The sequence below is a fragment of the Rhinolophus hipposideros genome, assembly GCF_964194185.1.
Source record: "Rhinolophus hipposideros genome assembly, chromosome: 19".
NCBI lineage: Eukaryota > Metazoa > Chordata > Mammalia > Chiroptera > Rhinolophidae > Rhinolophus > Rhinolophus hipposideros.
The window spans coordinates 44,249,090-44,274,929 of NC_138065.1; the positions used below are offsets into that span (position 1 = coordinate 44,249,090).

Below are 25,840 nucleotides of genomic sequence, written 5' to 3' on the forward strand. Positions count from 1 at the left end.
TTTGTCTCTTTACAAACGAAAGACAAATACTTCTTATTTCATATATAAAGTACTCATTTTAAAGAACCTCTCTAGAAAAAAAAATAAGTCCTTCTCTGTAGTGACCAACTCAATCAAAAAAATATTTATTGAACACAGATTACGAGCAAACATGGTACACGTGTTGCCAGGCACAGCTAAGGAAGAGTAACAGGAAATGAGGGACCACATTCACTGAGCACCCAGTCAGACGTTGTGCTCGTTTATTTGCATGTGTTTCTTCATTTAAATGTCGGAATGACTGTTGTAGGTGAGGCATTGTTATGTTTTCTGTATTACAGCTTCTTTCACCATGGTTTATTATTAGTATAATGCTTTTTAAAGAGAGATGGAGTAAGTTATCCAGTGTCATTGATAAATGACAAGGCAGAGATCTATGTGCGTGCCCAACCACACCACCTCTCAGGAAGATACGATCCCTGTCCCTAGGGATCTCACGGTCCTCATATAGGGAAACAGCGTCTGTGCTGCAGCTTGTCATGGAGAGAGACATTAACTTCATTTCTGCAGCGTGAACAGCACACTAGGAAAGTACAGAGCATTAAAGGAAGGCTCCTCAAATGTGACAAAAGGTGTATGAAGGAACCATGGTTTGAGAGGAAGAGATGAACGTCCCAGAGACTGAATTTGGGCTAAGTGAATGAAATGCCAAATTTTAACACATAAAAGTAGAGAAGCCTAGTGGTCAAATTTCATGATTCACACAAATTGTCCTGCTGTTTTCAGGATGCTCATTAACACAGTTGAAAAATAAGAAACAAATGTACTTTGTTTCAGGGTTAGTGTTTTCTGCCAAAGCAACATAAGAAAACTATCCTAGATGATAGGACAGATATAGAGCTTAAAATTTATAGCTAAGTTTTAAAAAAATAGCTGTTTCTCTATCTCTATCATAGACATTTAATCGATCTTTTAATTCTAGGCTCAGGATTTTCATCTGAAGAGATGAATAACTATATTAAGTTATTTGAAATCAATTTTAAAATCAATCTACATTTTATGTGTATGTATACTATGAAATGCTAATGAAGAGATCATTAACCAGGATTTTACGTTCTAAAAATGATAGTACTTCCTCATGCAAACCTGTGAAAATAGCATTCATTAGACATGAATATGATTAGGTAAATACCTCTTGAATCCTGGTTGTCCCACTGTTTTTTTCCTGAGCACCCAGTCCTTCTGGTGTTTGAACTTCTACTTTCATTCTATCCACAAGGCCTGAAGGCTGCCATGAATCATCCCACATATCTTCGGGTGTAGAAAAACACCAATCCTACAGAGGAAAATTTTGCAATGAACTGAGATACAGAGCCCCATGATCCAAACAGAGGATAAGGTGGACGAGGTAAATGCGAGGAGGCAATGGATATTAAACAAGAAAAGGTATTTATTAACTTTCTTATCAGTGTGACTTTTCTCCCTGTGTTAGTGGTCCATACACAGTATCTTGAATCCCTTTGCACATAGATCTGATAAAAACAAATACAACTTATTTGTAGTATTTTCTTCAACACTGTTTTCACGGCTAGATGATTTTTCATGATCATCTAGTATTTAAATGACATAGATTATAAGGAGCAACTTAACTGCCCATATTTCTTCTTTTTCATAACCAGTAGGAAAGAAATTAAAATTTAAGATAGTTAGGACCAATACTAATTAGCAAATGTTCCCACTGCAGAGATCTAGAGGTTATATTATATACCAGACTAATGCAGCAAAGATAAAATTAGGGAAAATGATTTATTTATAGATCCAAAGGCCCTGACTAGGTGCCAATGATCAAACAAAAACCATAATGACGGAAAGCATAGATAGGCACAGTAAGTCCATGGTTTATTATTCTTGCTCCATCCTATTCTCCTCCCTACCACTACTATCTTTGGAAGAAAAACATGCATTCTTCTAAATTATCTTCTGATAAATCACTGTGAATTCCAAAATGTATAGCTTTCTTGAGGTGTGGACAAAAGTTTACACTTCCTTTTTTCAATAGTGATTCGCTTTCTATTTTCTCGAGGATCTAACCTTCTCTGGCATTTCTTTACATGACAGATACGGCTTCTTTCCACCAAGGCTGGAGGTAAATAAGCGGGCGGCAGCATCTCCTCCTTTTGCCATTTCAGTTTGCAAAGGTGCCCAGTTCTCATCCCAGATATCATCACCTATGGTCACTGACTCGAGGCATGGCATTTCAGTGGGGATCTCATCCTAGAATGTATCAGAAGACAAAGAAAAGCTTTAATTTAGAGTTCTTGTATGAGCACATTTTAAAATTTAGGTTTACAATTTTTTTCCTGACTCCAGGTAAAGATGGCAGTTTGAACACACAATTTATTATTCCCTCCCTCCTGAAATATCACCAAAATAAAACAAAGAGATTTAAAGTATAAACTCATTCAAGGAGAATGGAAGAGGAGAAAACACCATCTACATTCTGCATACAGGAAAGCAGGTAAGTGACAACTGATTAAGCGGTCCTGAGAAAGTGGAATCCTAGGCTTGCAGTGGGAAAAACTGGGACGCAACTCAAATTTATACCACAAAGGTGCAGAAGTACACAAGGGTTTTAAAAGTAAGGGGGTAAAGTGGCAATGAAATCAAAAGCATTGGTTCAAAATCTGAGTAAGAAGCAGTTAGATCACCAGACACTCGTCCCCATCGGACCCAGAAAACTCCACGTCTTCCTCCTTCTGGAAGACCGGAGGGTCTTCTTGAGAATAAAATTGAGGGTGGAGCATGAAACAATATAGGATAGTACACCGAAAGAAAGTCAATTTTGTTGTGTTGATTTAAAAAATTTTAATACTGGAAAAAATAAAAGTTATACAGGAAAGGAAAAGTTGTCACAACACACTATGTGGCTGTGAATGACATTTACAGTCATAATATTGGATGGTGATCTAAAAGTTTGATATAACCGTGTTTTCCTTAAAATAAGACCTCGCCAGATAATCAGCTCTAATGCGTCTTTTGGAGGAAAAAAATTAATGCGTCTTTTGGAGCAAACTTATATAAGATCGGGTATCATACTGTGTCGTGTCGTGTAGTGTCATACCCAGTCTTATAGTAAAATACTTTACTATAAGACCGGGTCTAATATTAATTTTTGTTCCAAAAGACAAATTATATTAGAGCTGATTTTCCGGCTAGGTCTTATTTTGGGGGAAACACAAAACTATGCTAGTTAGATGCTGGAGGGGTACAAAAAGGATATGTTTGTATGTGGTGGGGTGAAGGGATGAAAGAGAACTAAACCATCATCTTTCATAGTGGGAAGTACATGCACACATATTTAAAACCGAAAAATCAGGAAATAACAATATAAGCATGTTATTTAATGAAAGAAATAGAGGTAAATTCCAAAAGCAGCAGATAAAAGATGAAAATGGATGCTCTGTGAAATAAGAAATGCAGGGGAAAGGGTTAAGGGGAAATCTAAGCTATGTGTACATAAACATTTGATTAAAAAAATAAAATACATAGGGTCTCCCAAAAAATTGTCAACATTTTCCTTATGGGTTCTCCTAATTTTGTTTCTCAATACTAGTTTCTAATCACTGCACAATTCTTAAAAGACTGGCCAAAGCTATGGGACAATAACTAACACATCAACACCGGATAATGCTCTTTCTTGTGAGCAAGGCTAAGCTGTTTCAACTTTGTTATTGGTGACTGTTAGAGGATTTGTAAATCATCTGTGGAAGATACTCTGATGGCAGTGAAAACAGTAGGGTTTAAAGAACTATTTTATTCCAGCCCTCTTCACTTATGGATTAATCATAATACATGAATTACATTTTCAAAAAACTATCTTCCTTCTCTTCCTACCTCATTTTCTTCCTTCAGATCCTTTAGCTCTGGGGTGAACCACTTTGAATCTTCTTTACAGCTCTTATCTTGGGTTTTCAAAGAATTGAATTCAGAATCCTTTAATGGCTCCTCTGACTCAGATTTACGGTGAATGAAAGTCTTTTCATCATTAATATCTTGCTAGTAAATATGAGAGATAAATTATTTTATTTCTTATACTAATGCTGCTTCCAAAATCTACGTGCCTCTAATATTCTGGGGGAATTTTTCACTATGGTTCACACAAATGCTACATTATTTTCTAACTTTGTCCGTGACGCTGTCTTCCCAACCTGCTAAACTAGATCAGGCCAACATTCATCAAGCATATATTATGAAATGTGTATAGGGTAGCTTTGTGATTTAAATATGAGTACAACAGCTCTCAGCTCTAAAGGAACTCAAATATAGCAGGAAGACACACAATTGAATAATCACAGTACAACCTTCAGGATAGAGCCCTAACAAAGATGGGACCAAAATATTATCGGGGGAGGAGAATGTCTGAGAAAATGTAATGAAAAAGATAACAAAAACTGTTAGGATGCTTGAAGGAAGAGTAGAAATTACAGGGACGAGGTGTACAGAGGTTGGTGTATGTGTTTGTGTCTCTGTGTGTAACATATGTAAGTCCTGGTATGTTAAAATACCAGCTGGATGGAACAGGGGAGTTTTAAGCCTTATCTCTTTTGCAGAAAAGATAATCTTCTTTCATTTTCAGGACTGAACTATGATTATTTGAAAACATCAACAGAGTGATGATAGGACATTTAAAAAATTTTAAAGGTTGAATTTGATTTACTATGTAAGAATCAGGAAATACAATGTTCTAATCAAGTAATAATGACTAAGAAAAATTCAGGCTTCCAAAAGCATTATAAGCCAAACAAGTCCAATTAATGTTAAGGTAAACTAGAAATCTAAAATCCTTATATTTCTTAAACATGCAGCAGTAAACATTCATATGTATTTTTCAGAACAGGTTAGTTTCCCAGTAGTCAAAAACGGCCTTTTCTTTACATATTTTCAAGTAATTGGTAAATGCCTACTAAAAAAATAGGATCCTATCTTCAATTTTAAAAGTCAGATATATAAACACACTTAAAATATTTTCATATTTTATTCAAAGAAAATAAAAAGCCTTATCATGTCCTATGGCTCTCAGATTGCACACACCCTATATTCTTAGACCAGGACTTGACGTCACAAAGAATATAAGACTCACAGGATATGTTTATTTGTTCATTTGTTGAAAAATCACTGAAGTTCTTATAGGTGCTTCATTTTCTTATATCTAAAGTGGGGGTTTGAAAGTACCAACCTGGAAAAGTGGTTGTGAAGATAAATTAACTAGTATAAGTGAGTGCCTGGCATATAGTACGAGTTCAATAAATGTTGCTGCTCTTATTAGTTTTTATTATTACTACTGAAACGATAATATTTTTATTGTTGTGGGTGGGAGTTGCCAAAAGATTTATAGAGAAAGGAAAAAATGAGAACATCTGAAAAAGAATCTGAGGAGTGTCAAGGGAAGAAGAAGAGCATTTGGATTAGTTAAGTGACATCACAACTGCACCAACGCAGCAGTAGAATTTAGTGTATAAGAATTTGTATTGGAGGAAGCATGACTGAAGCAAAGGTTTATTTTATTTTATTTTATTTTATTTTATTTTATTTTATTTTTTTTTGAAGCAAAGGTTTAAACTAGCAAATGAGACAAGGGAATTGTTAAGATCATTGTGCAAAGTTTCCAACCTTTCCTAGATTTGGAAAGTCTCAGTATCCTCACCATAAAATAAAGATAATTATAGTAATTATGTCACAAGAATTTTATGAAGATTAAACAACATATCATACTTAAAGTACTATTTATAGTGTTTGGCATATAGTAAGTACTAATTAAATGTTAACGATAATAAAAAGAATTATAATATTTGAAAAATACCTCTTACCAGGGTATATAAAGCACTCTCTTTTAATTGTGGACTTATCTCTCGGTCTTCATTAAAATAGTGCTGGTGGAAAGGATAAGCCAGTTCTGCCAAGACAACATCGTCTGGTCCTGCACTGGATTTAGTGTATAAAGCTAAAGGGTTGAGTTCTTTGAAACCCTAGGATTCAAAAAAGAAAGAAGGGTTTAATTATTCAGAGAAAAAGTGAAAAAGTTAGCACTTCGTAATTCTCAAATGTTGTGGAAATGCATTATCTTCTAAATTTAATAGTTAAAGAAAATTCCACGTTGCAAATTTTTCCTAGTCACAAAATTTTCAATATTAATATTAACCATGATATAGACATCGCTATCAATAATTGCAAAATAAGAGAGCAAGTGTGTTCTTCTCTAAGAACACCTGAGAGAATTAAATATTTTGGGGTAAATCTTCAATCAATTATTTAAAATAAAAGTATTCACATTATAAAGGATAATAAGCCAAACGTAGTTTCTTGTGGTCGTTTGTAAATTAAAAGAGTGCTCTGAATTAAGAAGGCAGGAATCTCACAGATGCCTCTAAGATTCAAGAATAGATCAAGTAACCTTCTGTATTAAATTCTCTTATACCTTGAAGTGTTGCGGTTACATAAAATACATTACAAAATACATCCAGACTGCTCCACCTTAGAAGGGACATTTTCTCGGCATACAATAGCATGGCCTTCTGTTCTCAAGACATGATGGAAATAGATGTCTTCATTTGAGGATGTATCACACAGAAAAATGTTAAGGATTCCATCTACATATTCATCCACTACTCCCACTAATGGCTTCAAACCACACAACTTCTGAAACTGCAAAATAGCTCTGGATGTCCAATGTTCCTGAAATAAAATCCAGATAATAAATTCAAACATGAATGATAGTAACCAAATACCCAAATGAATTCCTGATGAACTAGAGATTTTAGTAGAAAACTAAAAACTTTAAAATACTAGAATAACACATTGGAGGATATTTATAATTTGAGGATGAGAAAAGTCAGAATAAAGGGGAAATGATAAAAAATGTGATTATGGGGGGATATTATTACTTACATGGTGAAAAACTTTCATTCTCCAGAAATGGTTGAGATAGATTACTGGACCAATCCTCTCACACAAATAATTAAAATTCTAGATAAAATACTTTCAAAATGTGTCCAAAACGCATCAAAGAACTGATAAGAGAGTAACAAATTATCAAGCCAAATTATCAAGGGAAAGTGGGAGCTATTTTTGCCTCAAGGGTATCTGCTAATCCAGGCAAATTTGAACTTTGGTCAAAGGGAACAGAAAACAAAACCAGTATCCACCCACGGTAGGGAGTGGGGAGGAGAACCCTCCTTCATTAAGCTGAGTCCCTACAGGGGCACACACTCAGGATACGGGGGGATGCGGGGGAAACTAGCCTTCATATGGATGTGCAGGTCAAGTTTCACATCACCTGGGTGGTCCACAAACCCTCAAGGGGTTCATTTAAAGGAATAAGGTTCCAGACTGGTAATATTCCTAGATACCTGGCAGAGTGAATGTAAATCTCTCTGGGGGTAGGCAATCTCAGCCTGTATTATTCAACTATTCTTACAAATAATTTTTCGAAGACCATGGGCAGTAGATAGGCAAAGATAAAAAAATACACAAAGACACAACAAATCACAAAGAACAAAGAGAAACAACCTAACTGAAAAAAAGCCCTCAAAAACTTTAGATATTTGAATTTCTACATCAATTATAAAACAACTAAACTTATTTGCTTAAAGTAAAAACAAAAAACAAATTTATGTGAAAGCCTTTGCATAGATCAGCAATCTGTAACAATTGATCTAACAGAATTAAAAAACCAAGAAAACTTTTGGAATGTAAAACCACAATAATCAAAATTAAAAACCTAACAGGTTGATTCAATAGCAGATTAGGCAGAGCTGAAGAATAAATCTGTAAAGTGGAAGATGATTTGGGAAAAAATACCCAGAATGCAGCATGGAAAGATAGAAATATGAAAAATACAGAAGAGGCGTTAAAAGATATGGAAGATAAATCAAGAAGGTTTAACATACTTTTAATTGAAAAGATAATGGCTGAGAATTTACCAGATTTAATGAAAAGGAACAAGGCACAAATAAAAGAAATTCAATGAACCGTAAAGTAGTATAAATAAGAATAAATCCACATACAAACATACTAAAACTGAAGAACACAAGCAACAAATAGGAAATCTTAAAAACAGCTACAAAAAGGACACTGCCTACAAAGGAACATCCATTAGACTGACAGCTGACTTCTCAAATATTCTAGGGAAACTAGAAACCAGTGCAATGATATTTCAAGGTGCTAAAGGTACTAACTACCAACTAGAATTCTGTGCCTAGTGAAAATATCTTTCAAGAATAAGTGCAAAATGATATTTTCAGGTAAATGTCAGCAAACCCTCATAAATGCAATCCTAAACGGTATAGTTCAAATAGAAGGAAAATATTCCCAGACACAGGGTTTGAGAGGTAAGAATGAAGAACTAAGAAACTGAGAAATACATAACAAAATCTAAATGGATATTACTATTTTATATGGTAAATTTCCTAAGGGGTTAAAAACTATAGCATATACCTATGTACTCAACCGAAGTAGATCAGAAGAGGAGGTTAAAGAAGTTAAAGTGTTCTAACGTCCTTGCATTGTTACACACATATATATTTCCTAATCACTAAAATAATATAATGTGTTAATTAGTGGAATGATTAAAAAGTCTCTTCAAAAGAAGGCATGGAAGGTGAGAAAAAGAAAGACTAGCTAAGCTAGTGATTTTTCACCAGGGCCACCGGGTTCTCCCCAGGGCTTGCGAAGTTTAGTAGTCATCTAACAACCTGGGCAGATTATACACACTGATTCTTGAATTCACCCATTCTGTGGCTCCCTCCCTTCAAGTATTGCCCCCTAACTTCTAGCAGTTCTGCCAGTCCCAAACAATTTCCTCTCTCTTCAAGCCAGCAGAACTGTAGACTGGGGAGTGACGTCAGGAAAGAAGCTGAAAAATCCCCCATTTTACCTATTGGAGTTTGACTTCCAAGGGTACATTTCTGCTTTTCTGCCTCCTACGGATTTTGTCTATGGGAGTTAGGTTAGTCCCACAGTACTAGCTATTGCTACTCTGCCACTACCAAATGCATTAGCTATTTTTAAAACCATAAAAAAGATAGAAATAAAGTGAGACAGATTCATTTAGTTCAACATAAAAACATTTATTGAGCACCTACCAAAGCACCAAGCATTGATCTAGGCACTGGGGATACAGTGGTGAGCGAGACAATGTCCCTGATCTCAGGAGCTTACATTTTTGTGTTATTATGTGAACAAATCATTAAGATAATACCAGATAGTGTTATGAATGATGGTAAAATAAAGTGACAATGACTGACTGACTGAAGTGGAAGGGTGCACTTTAAGTCAGCTGGTCAAGGAAGTCCTTCTTGGGGAAATAACATTTGGGCTTAAAACTGAATGAAATACACATACACACACACACACACATTCATGGGCTGCAGAGCACAGCCCAGGGAATATAGTCAATAGTACTGTAACAGCTATATATGATGTCAGAGGGGTAGTAGACTTGGAGGTGGGTTATCACCTTGTGAGGGGGAATAAATTCTAATCGTTATGTTGGTTTGTACACCTGAAACTAATATGAAAAATAAAAAATAAAAAACTGAATGGCAACAATGAGCCAACGTGAGAATTCTTTGCATAAACTATTCCATTGATCAGAATGGGCAAATGCCCTAAGGCCAGAAGCAGTTTTAAAGGAAATAAGAAAACAAAACAGAGAACCAATATTGGAAGCGATCTGGCTGATATGAGAGTCATGAACATGGCTACCAGTGGGTCACAGCTTTAGCCCTGAGCTTCCTGTTGGAAGGAGTAAAAAGGAAACCTAGTCAGGGATAAAACGTACCCTAGAAAACAATCCTGAACACTGACTTGCACAAAAACCATACTCTGCAAGAATTCCTTATAATACTGAAAAATCAGAAGTAGGTTAAATAAATATAAACAGGCTATGATGCACATGACCTAACAGACTGCTATGAGTCTATTAAAATTGAGGATTATGATAACATAAATATATTTATACTATAATGTCAAGTGAAAAAGCAAGATATGAAATAATGGGATTCCTATTTCATGTAAGTCTTCAAAACCCTACAAAAACCCTCACCCTTAACAACCAATAAGCTAAACTGAAAGGAACACACACGGAATTTTTCTAAATTTAATGTGTTTGAGTGGTAGAATTATAGGAGATGTGTTTTATTTTTCTTTCCTCTTTACTGTGTTTTTCAGATTTAAAAATTGTTTAAGGAAAACAAATCCACGTATATGTAAGCAACTGAGAAGTTATGTAGGTTAAAGAGACAAATATGGTATAATAAAAGTGTAGGGCATGTATAATTAAGAGTTCTGAGGGAAAAAACGTAAAATTAGGTGCACACCTACATAAACAAATGTAACTAAATGGATGAAAACGCTGCCTACTTCTTCCCTCTCCAATCATCTCTCACAATGATGTTACTAGAGAATTCTTTAAAAAACATATATTGACTGTGGTAGTACCCATGTGCAACCTTTAGTTGTTCCCCAGCATCTAAAGGACAGTGTCTAGAGTCCTGAACACGGATACGGAGCTCCGCCTCAGGTTTCTCTGACAACATTTGCTGTACACCAATTCCAGCTCATCCCATATGACGTAGCCAAAACTACTTCAAACTTCTCAAATTTGAGATGTTTTATGGTACTCTCACTTTGCCTGAAATGACCTCTTTTTTGTCCAGTTATAGTCCTAATCCTGTGTTTTCCCAAAAATAAGACCTAGCTGGACCATCAGCTCTAATGCGTCTTTTGGAGAAAAAATTAATATAAACCCCAGTATTATATATTATACTGTACTGCACTATACTATACTACACTATATAAGACCCGGTCTTATATTACATTATATTATATAAGATCCAGTCTTATATTAAAATAAGAATGGGTCTTACATTAATTTTTGCTCCAAAAGACGCATTAGAGCTGATGGTCCAGCGAAGTCTTATTTTCGGGGAAACATGGTCTTCCCCCTGATATGAGGCCCTTCCCTGATTACCCTGAACAGAGACGAGCATTATTCCTTTTGCACCTCTACCATTCACTGTAAAAATCTCTATAGCAAATATGACACAGTACAACTATTTTTGTCTCCATGTCTGCCTTCCATACTATCTACATTGATTTCTTTTAGAGCTCATTCCATGCTTTTTTTTTTGTATCCTGAGAACCTCGCACTGTTCTTGGCATTAAATATTTGCTGATTAAGGGGAAAACAAGCAAATTTACCTCTACTGGTCTCACCCAAGCCAAAGAACAAGGGATAGCCTGAGCTGGAAGCTTTGTATAGCAGCACCTGCAACAGATAATCAAATATGTGAATATTTAATCATATTTTTAAACTGCATGTTATGGAATTTCTAATCCATTTCTTGATTTTAGCTACTCATACCATTTCAGAGTGTTTTATTCATGCATTTTTAAATTAATGTCTTACACTTTAGAGCAATCTAAGAAATAAAATTGTAAAACATAGTAGTTTTTGAAAACCATGCAATTAAAATATAGGCAGGAGCTGTTTAAGCTTCCTGTTATATAAATGCACCTCTTAGCATGGCCCAAAGAAACCTTTTCTTAATAAGAGACTGAAATTTAGTTTCATGGTCCATTCAGATTCACGGTCACGTGAAAGAAGAGACAAGAGATTATACTACAACTGTGAAACTAAATGACCATTTGCCAAGTCCACGCTAAGAAGAAAGAGGGATGGAAAGGAAGGAAGGACAGAGGGAGGACGGCAAGAGAAAAGGAAGAGAGATCCTAACTCCATAGTGTTTCAGCATTATAATTCAAAACTCACGTTGTTCTCATTAAATTTAACTCACTTGAGGAACCTGAGGGAGGACTTCTGAACAGTTCCTATATTCCCAAAGTCTGGGTAGAACACTTCAACTTCCTGTTTCCCAAGGACTCGATGGATAATGACCCGATACCACCACTTATCCTCCGAAATCCTTACACAACAGAGATGTCCGGGTTGGACAAAATAGTCTGGCATGGTGTATCGATCAGAAACCAGTTGATTAGAGTAACAGCGCCTGTGGAATTCCGCAATATGGAAATGCATAGGGGAAGAAAAATTAAAGATCATTTTTATTGATGTATCAAGAGCAGGAAAGTCTTGGCAAAAAAGCAAAGAAAAATATCCTCTTTCCTCTTACCCTCTGGTAACCACTAAACCATTGTCTGTGTCTATGAGTTTTTGTCTTCATTTGTTTGTCTTGTTCCTTTGTTGTTTTCAGTTTTATACACCACATATCAGTGAAATCATATTGTTCTTGACTTTTTCCTGTCTGACTTATTTTGTTTAGCATAATAATCTCAAGATCCATCCATGTTGTCACAAAAGGCACTATTTCATCTTTTCTTATGGCAGAATAGTATTCTGTTGTGTACATGTACCACAACTGCTTTATCCATTCATCTATTGAAGGGCACTTTGGTTGTTTCCATGTATTGGCCCCCACAAATAAAACTGCAACGAACATCGGAGCACATATATCTTTATGGATAAATGTTTTTAGATTTTTTGAGTATATACCCAGGAGAGAATGACTGCTGGGTCATATGGTAATTCTAATTTTTTGAGGAACCTGCATACTGCCTTCCATAATGGCTGCACCAGTCTGCATTCCCACCAACAGTGTATGAGAGTTCCTTTTTCTCCACAGCCTCTCCAACACTTGTTATTATTTGTCTTGTTGAGGATAGCCATTCTAACGGGTGTGAGGTGATATCTCATTGTGGTTTTTATTTGCATTTCTCTGATGATTAAACCACTACCTGTCAAGTTATGGTATACGATCAAAGAATGTTCACAATTTTCTGAAAAGGCTATTAAAATACTCCTTTCCCAGCTATGTATCCGGGTGACGCCAGGTGTATCCCAAAACAACGTGTATCTTAAGAGACTAAAGACAGAAGCAGATATTAAAATCCAACTTTCTTCTATTTAGCCAGATATTAGAGATCTGCAAGAAGTTAAAACAATGCCACTCTTCTAATATCCAAAAAATAGTTATTTTTCATAAAAATGTGTTATTTGTGTTCATACAGACGTATCATTTTTTAACAAAGGATATTTGTAAAGTTTTGCATTTTTAATTTCTATATGACCAAAACCAGGCAACAACAGCTCTCTTGGGTCCTTAACTTTCAAGAGCCCTGAGGCCAAAATGTTTGAGAAGTGCTCATTTAGGAGGAGATAAGCTGAAAGATACATTGGAAACAACGGACTCCTACCGCATTTCAATCATCATGTCTTCAAGTAGCGCTGAGGAATCTCTGCTGTAGGTTCGGATGTAGAACTGACTAGGAGAGATGACGTCCTCCACAAAGACCCCCACGAGGGTGCTGGTGTCTAACGGCGGCAGTCTGCGTAGCTGCTCGTCCCGCACAGCGTCTGGCGGCACATCATGACTTGCCAGCGCCAGGCTGAGCTGTGACTTGTCAATTTTGACTTGCTACAAGTTAGAAAAGAAATCGAAGAAGCACTATAAGTCTTTGGGTGACACTTCAAACTCTATGATGACATTTCTCAAAGTATACTTCGTGAGTCGCCTTTATCAGAGTCACCTGGGAAACGATGAAAATGAAGATTCTTAGGCGTTAGCCCAGACTTACTAATTCAGAATACCTGGGAGTGGGGCTCACGATTATGCATTTAAAAAATTCCCTGGTGATCCTTACCTACATTAAAGTATGAAAACTACTGCCTATGACATTAGGTAACGAGTTAAAAGTGTTTTACACAACTGCCCTATACAAAATTAAAAACATTGTACTTCAAACATTCAAGCTGAACTGAGATTCTCATCCTACACAACCCTACCAACAAAAGTAACTTGAAACAATGGATTTCATTTCAGAGTAGTCTTCCAATCACTCTCAACACTCATTCTGAAATATATTATTTTCCTTTAGGCCTGCCTATTGTCTTCTAGAAAACATAGCAGGCTCTCCTAACAAAATGCTTTCCTTCCATGAAAAGAAGCAGGTATAGAGAATAGAAAGAAAGAAGGGTAAGCAATTAATTTATTAATCACAGCAAAATAAGTAATAGGCGATGAGAACACAAAAATGAAGAATTGTGTGTGGAGATGTAATAAAGGAGAAAAATAAAAGCATCCTGTAATTTAGGACGGGGTGGGGGCAATTTGCAGTAGCTGTTGAGGCATACAGTTAAAACAAAGCTCCAACATTCTTTCCTCTAAAGCCCTCTTGGGTTTTCAAGCCTACACTTTGAAAAACACGGGCAGAAAATCAGCGATGTCATCTTGAGAGAACTGTCAGATCTTTAAAGCCATCTAAAACTTTAAAATGAGACTTGAGGGAAAGCAAGCATATAAAAGATTGAAAACCAGGATAAATGCTGCATAAGATGACTACAGACCAAAGCTCTGGTCTTTTCCCAGAAATCGTACATCTAGAAATAAGACCTTTCTAAAACAGAGTTGTAGTTTAAGAAAACATTCATTCGGTTCCTTTCCTACGATGCCAAATCCCCAGTGCACAAGTCTTTAAACCTTACTCACCAGCTGCAAAGGCCTTACCACCAGATTAGGCTTCTTGCAAATCTTCTGTTCCGGCCCTTTATGGTTTTCAAAAGAGCAATTCCACGTGGTCTCTTTGATAGCAGCAGTAGACAGTGAATTTCTAGGGGGACTGGACACATAACTTTTGGCTTCCATTTTCTTCTCTGATTGAACTAAACATGAATTTCCGACTGATGAAACAGCTCCATCTGAAATGACCAACACAGTAGCCTAAGTCTATCTATTAAAATAATTTGTATACCTGTGACTAAGCATTGTCTATGTGCCAGGCACTGTGCAGACAATGATAAATCAGAGATACGAACCTGTCTTTGCAGACCTTTCAGTATGGAGACACATAAGAGAAGTTCTAGATGGGAACAAATTTTAAATTAATTACACTGCGGGAGAGGGTAAATCTGGTAAGGCTTCTAAAAATTTGGTGAAAGGTTTACTTTTCAACATTCTGATTTCAATTTATTTCTTGTTCACTCTAGCAGTGAACATTCGTTGTTGCTTAATGTACCATGTATGAAGTCCATAATCCGATGCCTTAATTTTTACGGAATTCTCATTATCAATCACATATTTTGTTCAACTTTACATGTGTATGATGTAAATCACAAGAGTGTGGCACATGAAAACAGATCCCAGATACATCTAAAACCATAGTGGCTCCTAAAAAATAAACTAATAAGTGCACAAAGTGGTAGGTACAAGAATGTTTATCACAATATTGTTTTCATATTGATAAAAAATGGATACAATCTATATGTCCATCAACAGGAGATGAAATGAATTATAACAGTCACATAAAAAATTACATGTAGTTTAAAAAGATGAAATATACCCATATATGCTGATACTGAAAAACATCTATAATATACAAAATACAAAAAGCAAAGACTTATAGAATACTGTTTTGTGTAAGAAAATCTTACATATGATACATAACTGTATTATACAGAAGAGGTCTAACAAATGGGCCCACTAAAACTACTACCACTAGTTACCACCTCTGCATTGTTGGAATTGTTTAAACAAGCAAATATTACTTTTGTAATTTTTTTAAAAACTAGCTAAGCTTATATATACATTGAAAAAAGAATGGAAGGCTATATAAAAATTATAACAGCATTTTTGGGGGGACAAAATGATGGGAGATGTTCACTTTCAACTTTCTATTCATCTGTGCTGTTTGAACTTTTTAGAGTGAACATGAGTTATTTTAATCAGAAAAATCAACAAAGATACATTTGTGCTTTGGAAAAAGTAGCTGTCCATCATAACCACTTGTAGAAAGTTATAAAAATACAAGTACAATATTGTACTATACGTTGACAAGACATTGCCACTGAGGGGACTGAGGAAACAGTACATGGGATGTCTCTGTATTAGTTCTTAACAACTGCAGTGAATCTAAAATAATCTCAATAAAAATTTCAAAATAAAACAACAACAACAACAAAACTAAGCCACAAAAAAACAAAACAAACGAAAATCAAGTTCCCAAAATGCAATGTGGTATCCTGGAGTGGATCCAGAAATGGAAAATTTGGGGAAAACTGGTAAAATTGGAATAAAATCTGGAGTTTAGTTAACAGTAATGTATCAATGTTAATTTCTTAGTTTTGATAAATATGTCATGGTAACATAAGATGTTAATATTAGGAGAAACTGGATGAAGACTATATGGGAATTGTACTATCTTAGCAACTTTTCCATAAACCTAAAAATATCCCCAAATAAAAAGTTTATTTTTAAAAAATACAAGTGCTGGGTCCCAATGCATATCCATTTATTCTGAATCTCTATTTCTAAACAGCTTTTGATACACAGCCACAGTTAAGAACCATGGAACTACCTAGTGCTTCCCCATCGTATCACCATTTCAGAAAACTGACTTCTTCAGAATCATCCAAAAATCTGGGCAATGAAGAAAGTAAACTTTAAAAATTCAGATGGTCTTTATTAATAATACAGGTTAGCCTTATTACAACACATATCACCAGAAAGAAGGTCACAGTACCTCTATACTTCTTTGCACATTGCATAACATTTTCAAGGCTAATGTGTGATCTATTTGGTTGATGTTGCTATAATAAAGAATCTTACATAACCAGTGCTTTCTTTTTCCCTGTCCTTACAGGGAAAACTGAAAATCAGGCTTGCATCATATTGTATTAATAATCCAACTCACCAGTTGGTAGAGGCTTCATATCAGCATCAAACACCAGTAAGTCTTGTTCTCCTTCCCTGAACTCAACATACAGAATGTCACTAAGAGCTCCAACAAGTTCAGTCACATTTAGGAAGCCCAACTTTTTTAGTGAAAGTTGCTCTTTAAAAATTACCTGTCCAAAAAAACCCAACAGGAATAACATGAATCAACGATGTTAGGTAACAGGAATATAATATATACAGATACCATTGGACGGTGCTTTAATTTGGAATTAGCCAAGCTAAATTTGCAAGAATCAGTGAACTTGGGTATTACAGTAAAGGCTTGCTTCCAGGCAAGTATAATATTAGGTGGGTGCGAAAGTAATCACGGTTTTTGCAATTGTTTTTAACCTTTTAAACTGCAATTACTTTTGCACCAACCTAATACAAACCAAGAGACCTATGATCCCATATATAAAACTTCTAGGACAACTTCAAGTTCCTTTCAGAACATGTGGTAAATTGAAGTGAAAATTAGGAGGCCTTTTTACCTCTCATTTTTAACAATGTCTGTATCTTTCCTAAGTTTTCTTCTCTTTCTTCTACTATGAGTTAATATTTATTGAACGATTCCTATGTGGCAGGCACTTTTCCAAGTACTTCATTTAAACTTCACAAAACTATGAAATTAGGTACTATTATTCTGACTTTACGTATGTATAAAATAGCACAGAGGTGATGTACTTTAAACATTATGCTACAGTATCTTACAAAATCCATGTTTATATCTACAAATGTATGGTGGTTGAGAGTTAGGATTCTGAAGCCAGGCTGCCCTGGGTTCAAATTTTGACTCCATCCATTACTAGCTATCTGACCCTTAGGCAAGTTACCTCTCTGTGCCTCAGTCTGTTGTGAAAAATCAATTTAGTTACTATATGAAAGGCACTCAGAATAGAGTCTGAAACAGCTAGCATATGTATAGGTCTCACCATTTTAAAAAATTGGATCTATGGCAATATCTGAATTAACATTCTGTAACTTGATTTTTTTCACTAAACATGATGGTTCCAAAAACGATCCATGTTTCAGAACAAATCTGGTTCATTTATTTTACCTACTACTTATTAATCCATTGTATAAACATCAATCCAAATTTATTTATCTATTCTCCTAGTAATGACCAGTTAATTTGTTTCCAGTTTTTTACTATGCTACCATGTGCACATGTGTAAGAGTTTCTCTGAAGTGCACTGTGTAGAAGTGGAACTGCTGGATGAGTGGGAGTACCTCTCTTCAACTTCATTTGATACAGCCGAAACACTCCCCAAAGGGGTTTTGTCCCACAAGCAGTGTATGAGGTATTGTGCATCTCCACATGCCCACTGACAATTAGTATTGTCAGACATTAAAAATAAATTAACTTTTATTCTAATAATAATATAACAGTAAGTGGTAAAAATATCCTTCCTACATATAAGGAAGTATTTATTAAGGACCATATTCTTAACTCTTTTAGTAAAGAAAAGGATACCAAAATGCAAAACAGTATGCTTAAGTTCTAGAGCGCAGCCTTGGAGGGTTCAAGGAGTAGCAACAAAATTTCTGTCTCTTACGAAAAATATAGGCCATATGAAAACATGGTCGGTGAAAAAGAAAACACTCACCTCAAACTCTCCAAGCAGTTTAGAAATAAGCAAACCCTCTGGAAACTTGGACACAACCTAATAAATAGAAAATGAAATGCAATATAAATAGACACCATTGGAATGCTGGGTGATAAAATAACAAAATCAGACAGTATATACTAAATAGTAACAAAGGCAAAAAAATATCATTATGATTGAGTGAATGAATTAAAGTCACAATATTTTTTAATCAGTTTCCAGTTTTAAAAAAGATTGTCACAATAAAAAAGCAGTGACTTCTAACAGTTTCAGAGTTGAGAAATCACTCTTGCATAATACTGCAATGCCAAAACTCTCCAGAAATTCCTATAGCTCTTTAACTCAGCAGACATATTTAGCTTTAGTTCACATTTAAAAAAAATTCTACAGCATAATTTCAAGCATTTTAAATAGTAGAAAAGAAATACAATGGACATTATATAAAACTTTGGAAAACACAGTTAAGCAAAGAGAAAAATATCTATAGATAGTAGCCATTGTTGTCCATATACACATAAAAATACTTACATTTAATATAAAATAGGTCATTATTTCTATAACCAGTTTTTAAAATTCATACCTACCTTTCCATGTCCATAAATTTGGAGCAACATATTTACTGCCTAGAGTTTTCAAAATATTCAATATTGTTAAATTTATTTACTCAATCCTCTATTTATTGCTGTCTCGTATTTTTCATCATCACAAATATTTCAGCAATTATCCTCATACTTGCATCTGCATATCTATCCAATTAAAAAGGGTAAATTCCTAGAAGTGGACTTATTCTATCCCAATAAAGTATAAAAACCTTTGTGTTTTCCTACATCTCTCCAGGTAGTATATATTTTACTAAAAATTCTAATTCAAGCTTCAGAAAAACATAAAGTAAAAATTATTCCAAACTTTTATGCCCAGATAGTTGTTGCTGCATTTTAGAAAACATTCTTTCAGAAATTAATTTATGCACACACATATTTACATTATTCATGATTTTACATGGAAGGAGAATAGCAAACGTGCTATTCTATAAAATCTGTTTTTAAAGACCAATCAAGGAGATACTTCCATGAAAATTAACTGAGATATACATAAACTTTCTTACAAGCCACATGATATTCCCTATTTTGGGTAAATAATTTAATTAAGCAATATTTTATCAATGAACGCTTTATTTTTCTCTAACATATTGTTACCATAAAAATGTCATATTGAACAAATGTCCAAACAGGAAGACAGGGCATGAATGCACCAAGGTTTTTGCATTTCTCCTAGTAAAACCATACAGCTGAAATGGAATAATATAAGGCAGTAAGAGTCATAATGGCACTCTGATTATTCAAATCACAAGTAACAGCTCCCACCAAAAATTTACGTGTACATACCTTTTGGCTTAATACATAATAGGCAGAGAGCTTTTACAAATTAATAAGGAGAAACAATAAATTAAGCCAAGGACATAAACAGGCAATTCACATAAGAAATATAAATGGCTTATACTAAGCATATAAAAAGATGCTCAGTGTAAAAATCAAGAGGTATAAATTAAAACCTGGATGATTTAAATTTGGATATTAACATTTCTCTGTTGGTGGGAATGTAAATTTGTTCAAACCTTTTAGAGGGCAATTTAGTAATATTTATCAAAACTTAAAATATTTAATACCTTTGGCAATTTCACTTCTAGATAAATGTTCAAGGACATTAACTGCATCATTTTTTAAATAGCCATGGCTAGAAATAACCCAAATGTTAATCAATAATGAATCTCATAAGTGAAATATTGTACATCAACACAATGGGATACCATATGCTATTTAGAATATTTGACATATATATCTAATACTGGTATTAGAAAAATCTTGAACTGTTTGTAATAATTTATTGGGGTGAGGTGAAGAAAAAAGGGAAAAGAGAGCATTAATGGAGAACTTGCATTTTCTAAATAATTTTAAAAACATTTTAAAATTTTAGGAGTAATTTAGGGGTTTTTTTCCTGATCTTAAAAGAATAACCACTTGATTTGCAGTATATTTGAAAAGATCAGGTATAATAACTATAATTATAAAAGAAATACCTGTAGACAAATTAAACTTAATCACAAATGAAATCTAAATGTATAATCAATTATTCTTATCTATTTCCCCAGAACAGAAAATACTTACAAATTTTATTTTATGTTTTAGTTCTGGATTGATAGTCCCTCCAGGTCCAATTTGTGCAATAACTGATTTGAAGGTGTTCTCCAACTATGAGAAAAGAAAGTTCAAGTTACAATAAAAAAAAAAATCAAAGATAAATCTAGAAAAAAGATAACCACATGAAATAAATCAATACAACAATTTAAAAAAGATAAATCTGAACAATATGTAAAGAAAACATCTATCAAAAGAAACGTATTTCGATCAAATGGATAAAATACTGTTAAGAGGCACTGTAACATTTCTTACCATATTAAAAAAAAATACATTTAGAGTAGATGAAATCTTTCTAAAACAAAACACTGAAATTTTCCAGAATAATTAACAATCTCTATAACATTTATATTCTAGAGTCTTCGAATACTCAATTCTATACTCTTTACCCAGACAGGATTTTTGATGTTAATTTTCTTCTGTTTATAAAAGTATTCGATGTTTATTAAACACATACCTAGTGACTGCCTAATGCAGGGAAGGAAGAGATAGGATGATGAAAGGTGGCTGGGAGGTGGGAATGAGTGTGAGCCTGGGCACTGGTGGAATGACTGTCTGGCCCTAAAGGGCGGGAAGGAGAAGCTCGTCAGTTGTAATAAAAGAACCAGTAAGGATCCAGAAAAGCTCTGTGAATGGAGGTCAGTAGGTAGAGAGAGTTACCATCTGATGGCTTCAGTATTCTGAATTCAGAACCAAGGCCCACTCCTGAGAATAGAAGAAAAGGGGAGGGAGCTCACTCAGTTGAGAAAGTGGAAAAATAAAGTTGAGGAAATAATAGATGATTATCTAAATTCAACAGGTAGGGAGTAAAGACAGGAGAGGCCTCAGTTAAGATAGTAGGGAGCTGAGGATTTTAGTAAAGAGAAGTCAATGGCACAGGGACGGCCCAATAAGGTAGAAAGATGATGCATGGGAATGATTGAGAAAATAAGCTGGAAGCAAGAGGTTATGAGCAGAGAGTACATGGAGCATATCCAGATAGCCAAGGTCCAGTGAACAGCCACAGCAGTGGAGACCTAAAGTGGAGACAGATCACGGAGTTATGTTTAAAGAAGTACATATAAAAAGATATATATTAGAAAAGACACAAAGATATAAAGAAAAAACCACAAATTACCTAAAATCCTATCACATAGCCACAATCATTATTAATCTTTTTCCTTCTACACTCTTTATTTTGCAATCATTCTTCTTACTGTCACTCGGCCTGTCACTACTTACAAACTGTGACCTTTTAGGTCCGTTTCTTCATCTAAAAAATGAAGATAATCTCCATATGTCATAAAGATGACAGGAAAATGGGATAAGAGGAAGCTGAGAGTCCTGTGATTATATCACTAGCTTTCACAAAAGGCCTCAGCCTTATGCGCTTTTTCTTTTCTATCCACCATGAGATAATTCCCTAAAGCTCTTCCAGTGAACAATATGAGACTCTAAAGATAACTGATTCTTCACATCCCAAAAGACTCCCACCATTTGAAGATTCAGTACAACAATTTATTAAATTATCACTGTGCTAGGTGTTTCAGGGGACAAAAAAAGGTCACTTTTGACAGCATCATTCCTCTCAAGCCACTTACAATTAAGTAGGGAAATGAGATAAATGTACAAACAGCTATAACCTAAGGCTGACTCTAAGCACCATTAAAGAGGTACAAAAGTGCAGAAGGATAAATCACATTATGTTATAAACATACGGAAGGCTTCCTTTTAGAAGGACCTTGAAGGATGGGGAGAATACTGCAGAGAAAGGTGGTGGAGAGGGCAATGAAGAGATCTTCATGAACAAAGGAAAAAAAATACCTGAACGCATTAGGGAAGACTAGTGGAAGAGAAAACTGGAAAAGGAAGACTGAAGTCATACTACAGAATACTTTGAATGCCAAACTAAGGTGTTTTTCTTAGTTTCAAACTAAGGAGTTTTTCTTAGGAGTGTTATGTAAACAAAAACCGATACCAGAGATTTTTAGCAAGGGAGAGACATTATCAGAATTTTAATCTGGCAGAAAATTAGAGAGATAGAAAACCAGTTAGTTAGGAGACCACTGCAACTCTCTGGGCAAGAGTTTTAAATAGGATGCTAAAAGAGTAAGAATAGAAAGAGGGGCTAATACAATGGTGGACTCCACAGAAATTTAGAAATAATACAACGGAGAAAGAGGAATTGCTGATTCTACAGGGATGAATAACAAGGAAACAGCCTCACAAGTTTTATACAGAAAGCTAACAGACCTTGGAACATAGAGGTAGGTTTTTGCTGGTTTTTAATTAATTCCAAGAGTTTGGGAAACTGGGAGGTAAAGGGCAGGATGGTGAATACAAACATGATTTGTCTCTATGAAGTATGGCTTGTAACAGGTCAGCAAACTACTGCTATTGGTCAAATCTGGCCTGCCATCTGTCTTCGTACAGCCCATGAGCTAAAAATGGTTTTGACATTTTTAAATGGTTGAGGGAAAAATAAACAATATTTTGTGACATGTGAAAATGATATGAAATTCAAATTTCAGTATCCACCAATAAAGTTTTATTGGAACATGGCCACATGCAGCCATACACACTCATTTACATATTTCCAAGGTTGGTTTAACACTGCAAGGGCAGAGTTCAGTAATTACAACAGAGACCCTTTGGCCCTCAAGCCTCAACTATGTACTATATGGCCTTTTAGAGAAAATATTTGCCAAGTCTGGGCTTATGATGTCAAAATGATGGGCTCTTAGCTAGGAACAGAATACTTCTCAAGAAAATGACCAAAAAAAAAAAAAGAAAAAAAAAAGTTTTTTTGCTTCAAGCTAAACAACTAAATTAAGCTGACTTTAAACTGACTAGAGGGAGGGAGAATTCTTAAAATCCAGGTAATCATGGGGACAGCTATAATTAGAGGGCAAATTATAACGTGTGTGGAGGGGAGTAAGAGTAGGAGGCGATCAGTGATTGACATGATAAAAGTAATCAGAGAGTCCCTGATTTCAAGAACACTTTAGTCTTAGATGCCCACATACCAAACACAAAGAAAGGACAATAAATCAAGTGAACAAAAGATTATATTAGGTTGGTGCAAAAGTAACTGCAGCTTAAAAAGTTAAAAATAACTTCAAAAATGGCGATTACTTTTGCACCAACCTAGTAATACAGGGACATATATAAAGATGGAAACTGCCCCCCTCAGAGAAGCCACATTCAGATGGGAGTCTATAGGGCCAGAGAAGAGGCAGAGAACAGCTTTGAATCAGAGATGTACTCCTTAGAAAAATGGATAAAAACATGAATAGGCAATTGATAAAAATGACCACTAAACAGCCAATAAAAACACAGTTTAACCTCTCATAACTAGACTAGACAGTAATAGTCAGACATAGTTATTTGCCTATCAAATTGGAAAATTATTATTACAATAATGCCCATTTATTCATTCAACAAATATGTACTGAACACATACTATGTGCTTCATACTGTAGAAAGAGCTGGATATACAGAGGTAAATAAACTGGATATGGTCACCCCCGTGGAACTGGCAGGCTAGTGTGGGGAGAGAAACAGGAAACAATCATGTAAATAAATATATAATTACAATTATGATAAATGTTATGAGAAAACCCACAGAGTGTCATGAAAGGATAACACGCCTGATGGTGTCTGGAAAGCAATGGGAGATGTAGCCTCGACTGGGATTGGTAAGGAAGAGAAGGTCAGGGAAGGGTTTTCTGAGGAAGTGTCCATTTGTACTGAGTACTGGCAAAGGGACAGGAAGGAAACACACACATCTTATGTGAGTGTTAACTGCAACAACTGTTAGGGAGGACAACCTAACTACACGGACGAAAGCCATGAAAGCACACATTCTTTTTGATGCAGTGGTTCCTGTTCTAGAAATTTAGCTTGGAGAGTAATGGAGATACATGCAAATTTGAGCAAGACTGTCATTATAAGGTTATGTTTATCAGCCAAAACTAGAAACAGCCTACATGCCTAGCCATTAAAAATTATGTTACATTACAATATTTAACGATGTGTTATGTTCACAATGTAAAATGATGGGTTAAAAAAAAGCAGGTCACAAACCTGAACCAGAATTATTCTAATTTTTTTTCAAAAAGAGTCAAATTTTCTGGGCAACTAAAGTATAGGTGATTCTGATTTTCCTCTGTGCTGTTCTGTATTTCAAATCTTTGCAATCAATCTGTATTACTTTTGTAATAAAAAAGTTTTTAAAGACATATACACCTAGGTGACATTCAGAAACAAAAAGTAGAAGCATTTTGGAAAGATGCATGAGGCTAAAAGTAGAAAGAAACAGAAGTTACATCGTAGAGCAACATACTGCAGACCATTTGCCCATATGGTAAAACAATACATTTTTTATAAAGATCACAAAACTGGCACAGACACACATGCAGAAGCAATACTAGGTATCTCATTTGACTAAAAGCTACGCAACATGGAATTTGACTTGCCATACTAAAGATTTCATCCAAATTCATGGGAAAAACAGGTAAGGAACAGCTAACCTAAGTTGGCCAGAGGACACAACTTCCAGAGAATTGCATTAATGAACACACTGAATTGCTCCATCCGACAGTAATTATTTAACATGTCCAGTCACTTGTCCAGGACATTCTTAAAAAGACTGCTGAGCCAGGTCATTCATCAAGTGAAATAAAATACTTTCTTTTCTTACATGCAATACCAAAGCCTCTCATCCATGTAAAAACTATCAATTATTTGGGTGCAGATTAAAAGTTAGGTGGCAACTAAGACTTTTCATTCACTTAAGAGTAGATCTTTTATAATTCCAGGTCTACCTACTTTAAATCTCATGCTGAATATTACAGTAAAGTTTTCTAATGTATAAGACTGAGGGTAGGGTAGGATGGATTACTAGATGGTGTCAAGGCTAGAAAGCCTAGAAATGCCAGATTCTTGTTCCTTGACCAAACACTCTCATAGGCAATGAAGGAAAGCAATTCCACTGTTAGCTGTGATCTAAGACTACACACTAAAGCAGAGAATTCCTATGAGCTGGGCTGGACAGAGCATCTGAGGCTTCATTCACTAAAAAATATAGCTAATCTATAATCACCCATTCACATTTTCATTCCTCATCTAAACTTCCTCTCAAGAGGTCAAGATAAATGAGTAGAATTTGGTAAAAAGATTATTCATATCTTGCAAAACAGGCTTTAAATTGTTCTAAACCATTTGCTTTGTGTAACAAAGCATGGCAATTGGGCAATAGTAGGATACTAGTGACCAAGCTTGACTGTTTCTC

At 35.1% G+C, this 25,840-nt stretch overlaps 1 protein-coding gene across 5 annotated transcripts in view; it reads right to left on the minus strand.

Annotated features, from left to right (window-relative positions):
- The window catches only part of TDRD5 (tudor domain containing 5), a 67,553-nt gene that overhangs the window by 34,941 nt on the left and 6,772 nt on the right, over positions 1-25,840 (minus strand). For 3 of the 5 annotated variants that reach the window (XM_081025870.1, XM_081025867.1, XM_081025868.1), the window contains exons 5-16: positions 20,539-20,622; positions 18,374-18,430; positions 16,744-16,897; positions 14,562-14,752; positions 13,252-13,472; positions 11,835-12,047; positions 11,239-11,305; positions 6,511-6,711; positions 5,847-6,005; positions 3,874-4,035; positions 2,071-2,253; positions 1,172-1,315 (exon numbers count right to left, since the gene is read on the minus strand). In XM_081025870.1, the coding sequence (XP_080881996.1) occupies positions 1,172-1,315; positions 2,071-2,253; positions 3,874-4,035; positions 5,847-6,005; positions 6,511-6,711; positions 11,239-11,305; positions 11,835-12,047; positions 13,252-13,472; positions 14,562-14,752; positions 16,744-16,897; positions 18,374-18,430; positions 20,539-20,622 (1,836 nt within the window). The remainder of the gene's footprint in view (positions 1-1,171; positions 1,316-2,070; positions 2,254-3,873; positions 4,036-5,846; positions 6,006-6,510; positions 6,712-11,238; positions 11,306-11,834; positions 12,048-13,251; positions 13,473-14,561; positions 14,753-16,743; positions 16,898-18,373; positions 18,431-20,538; positions 20,623-25,840) is intronic. The other 2 variants (XM_081025871.1, XM_081025869.1) reach the window with 1 other exon arrangement.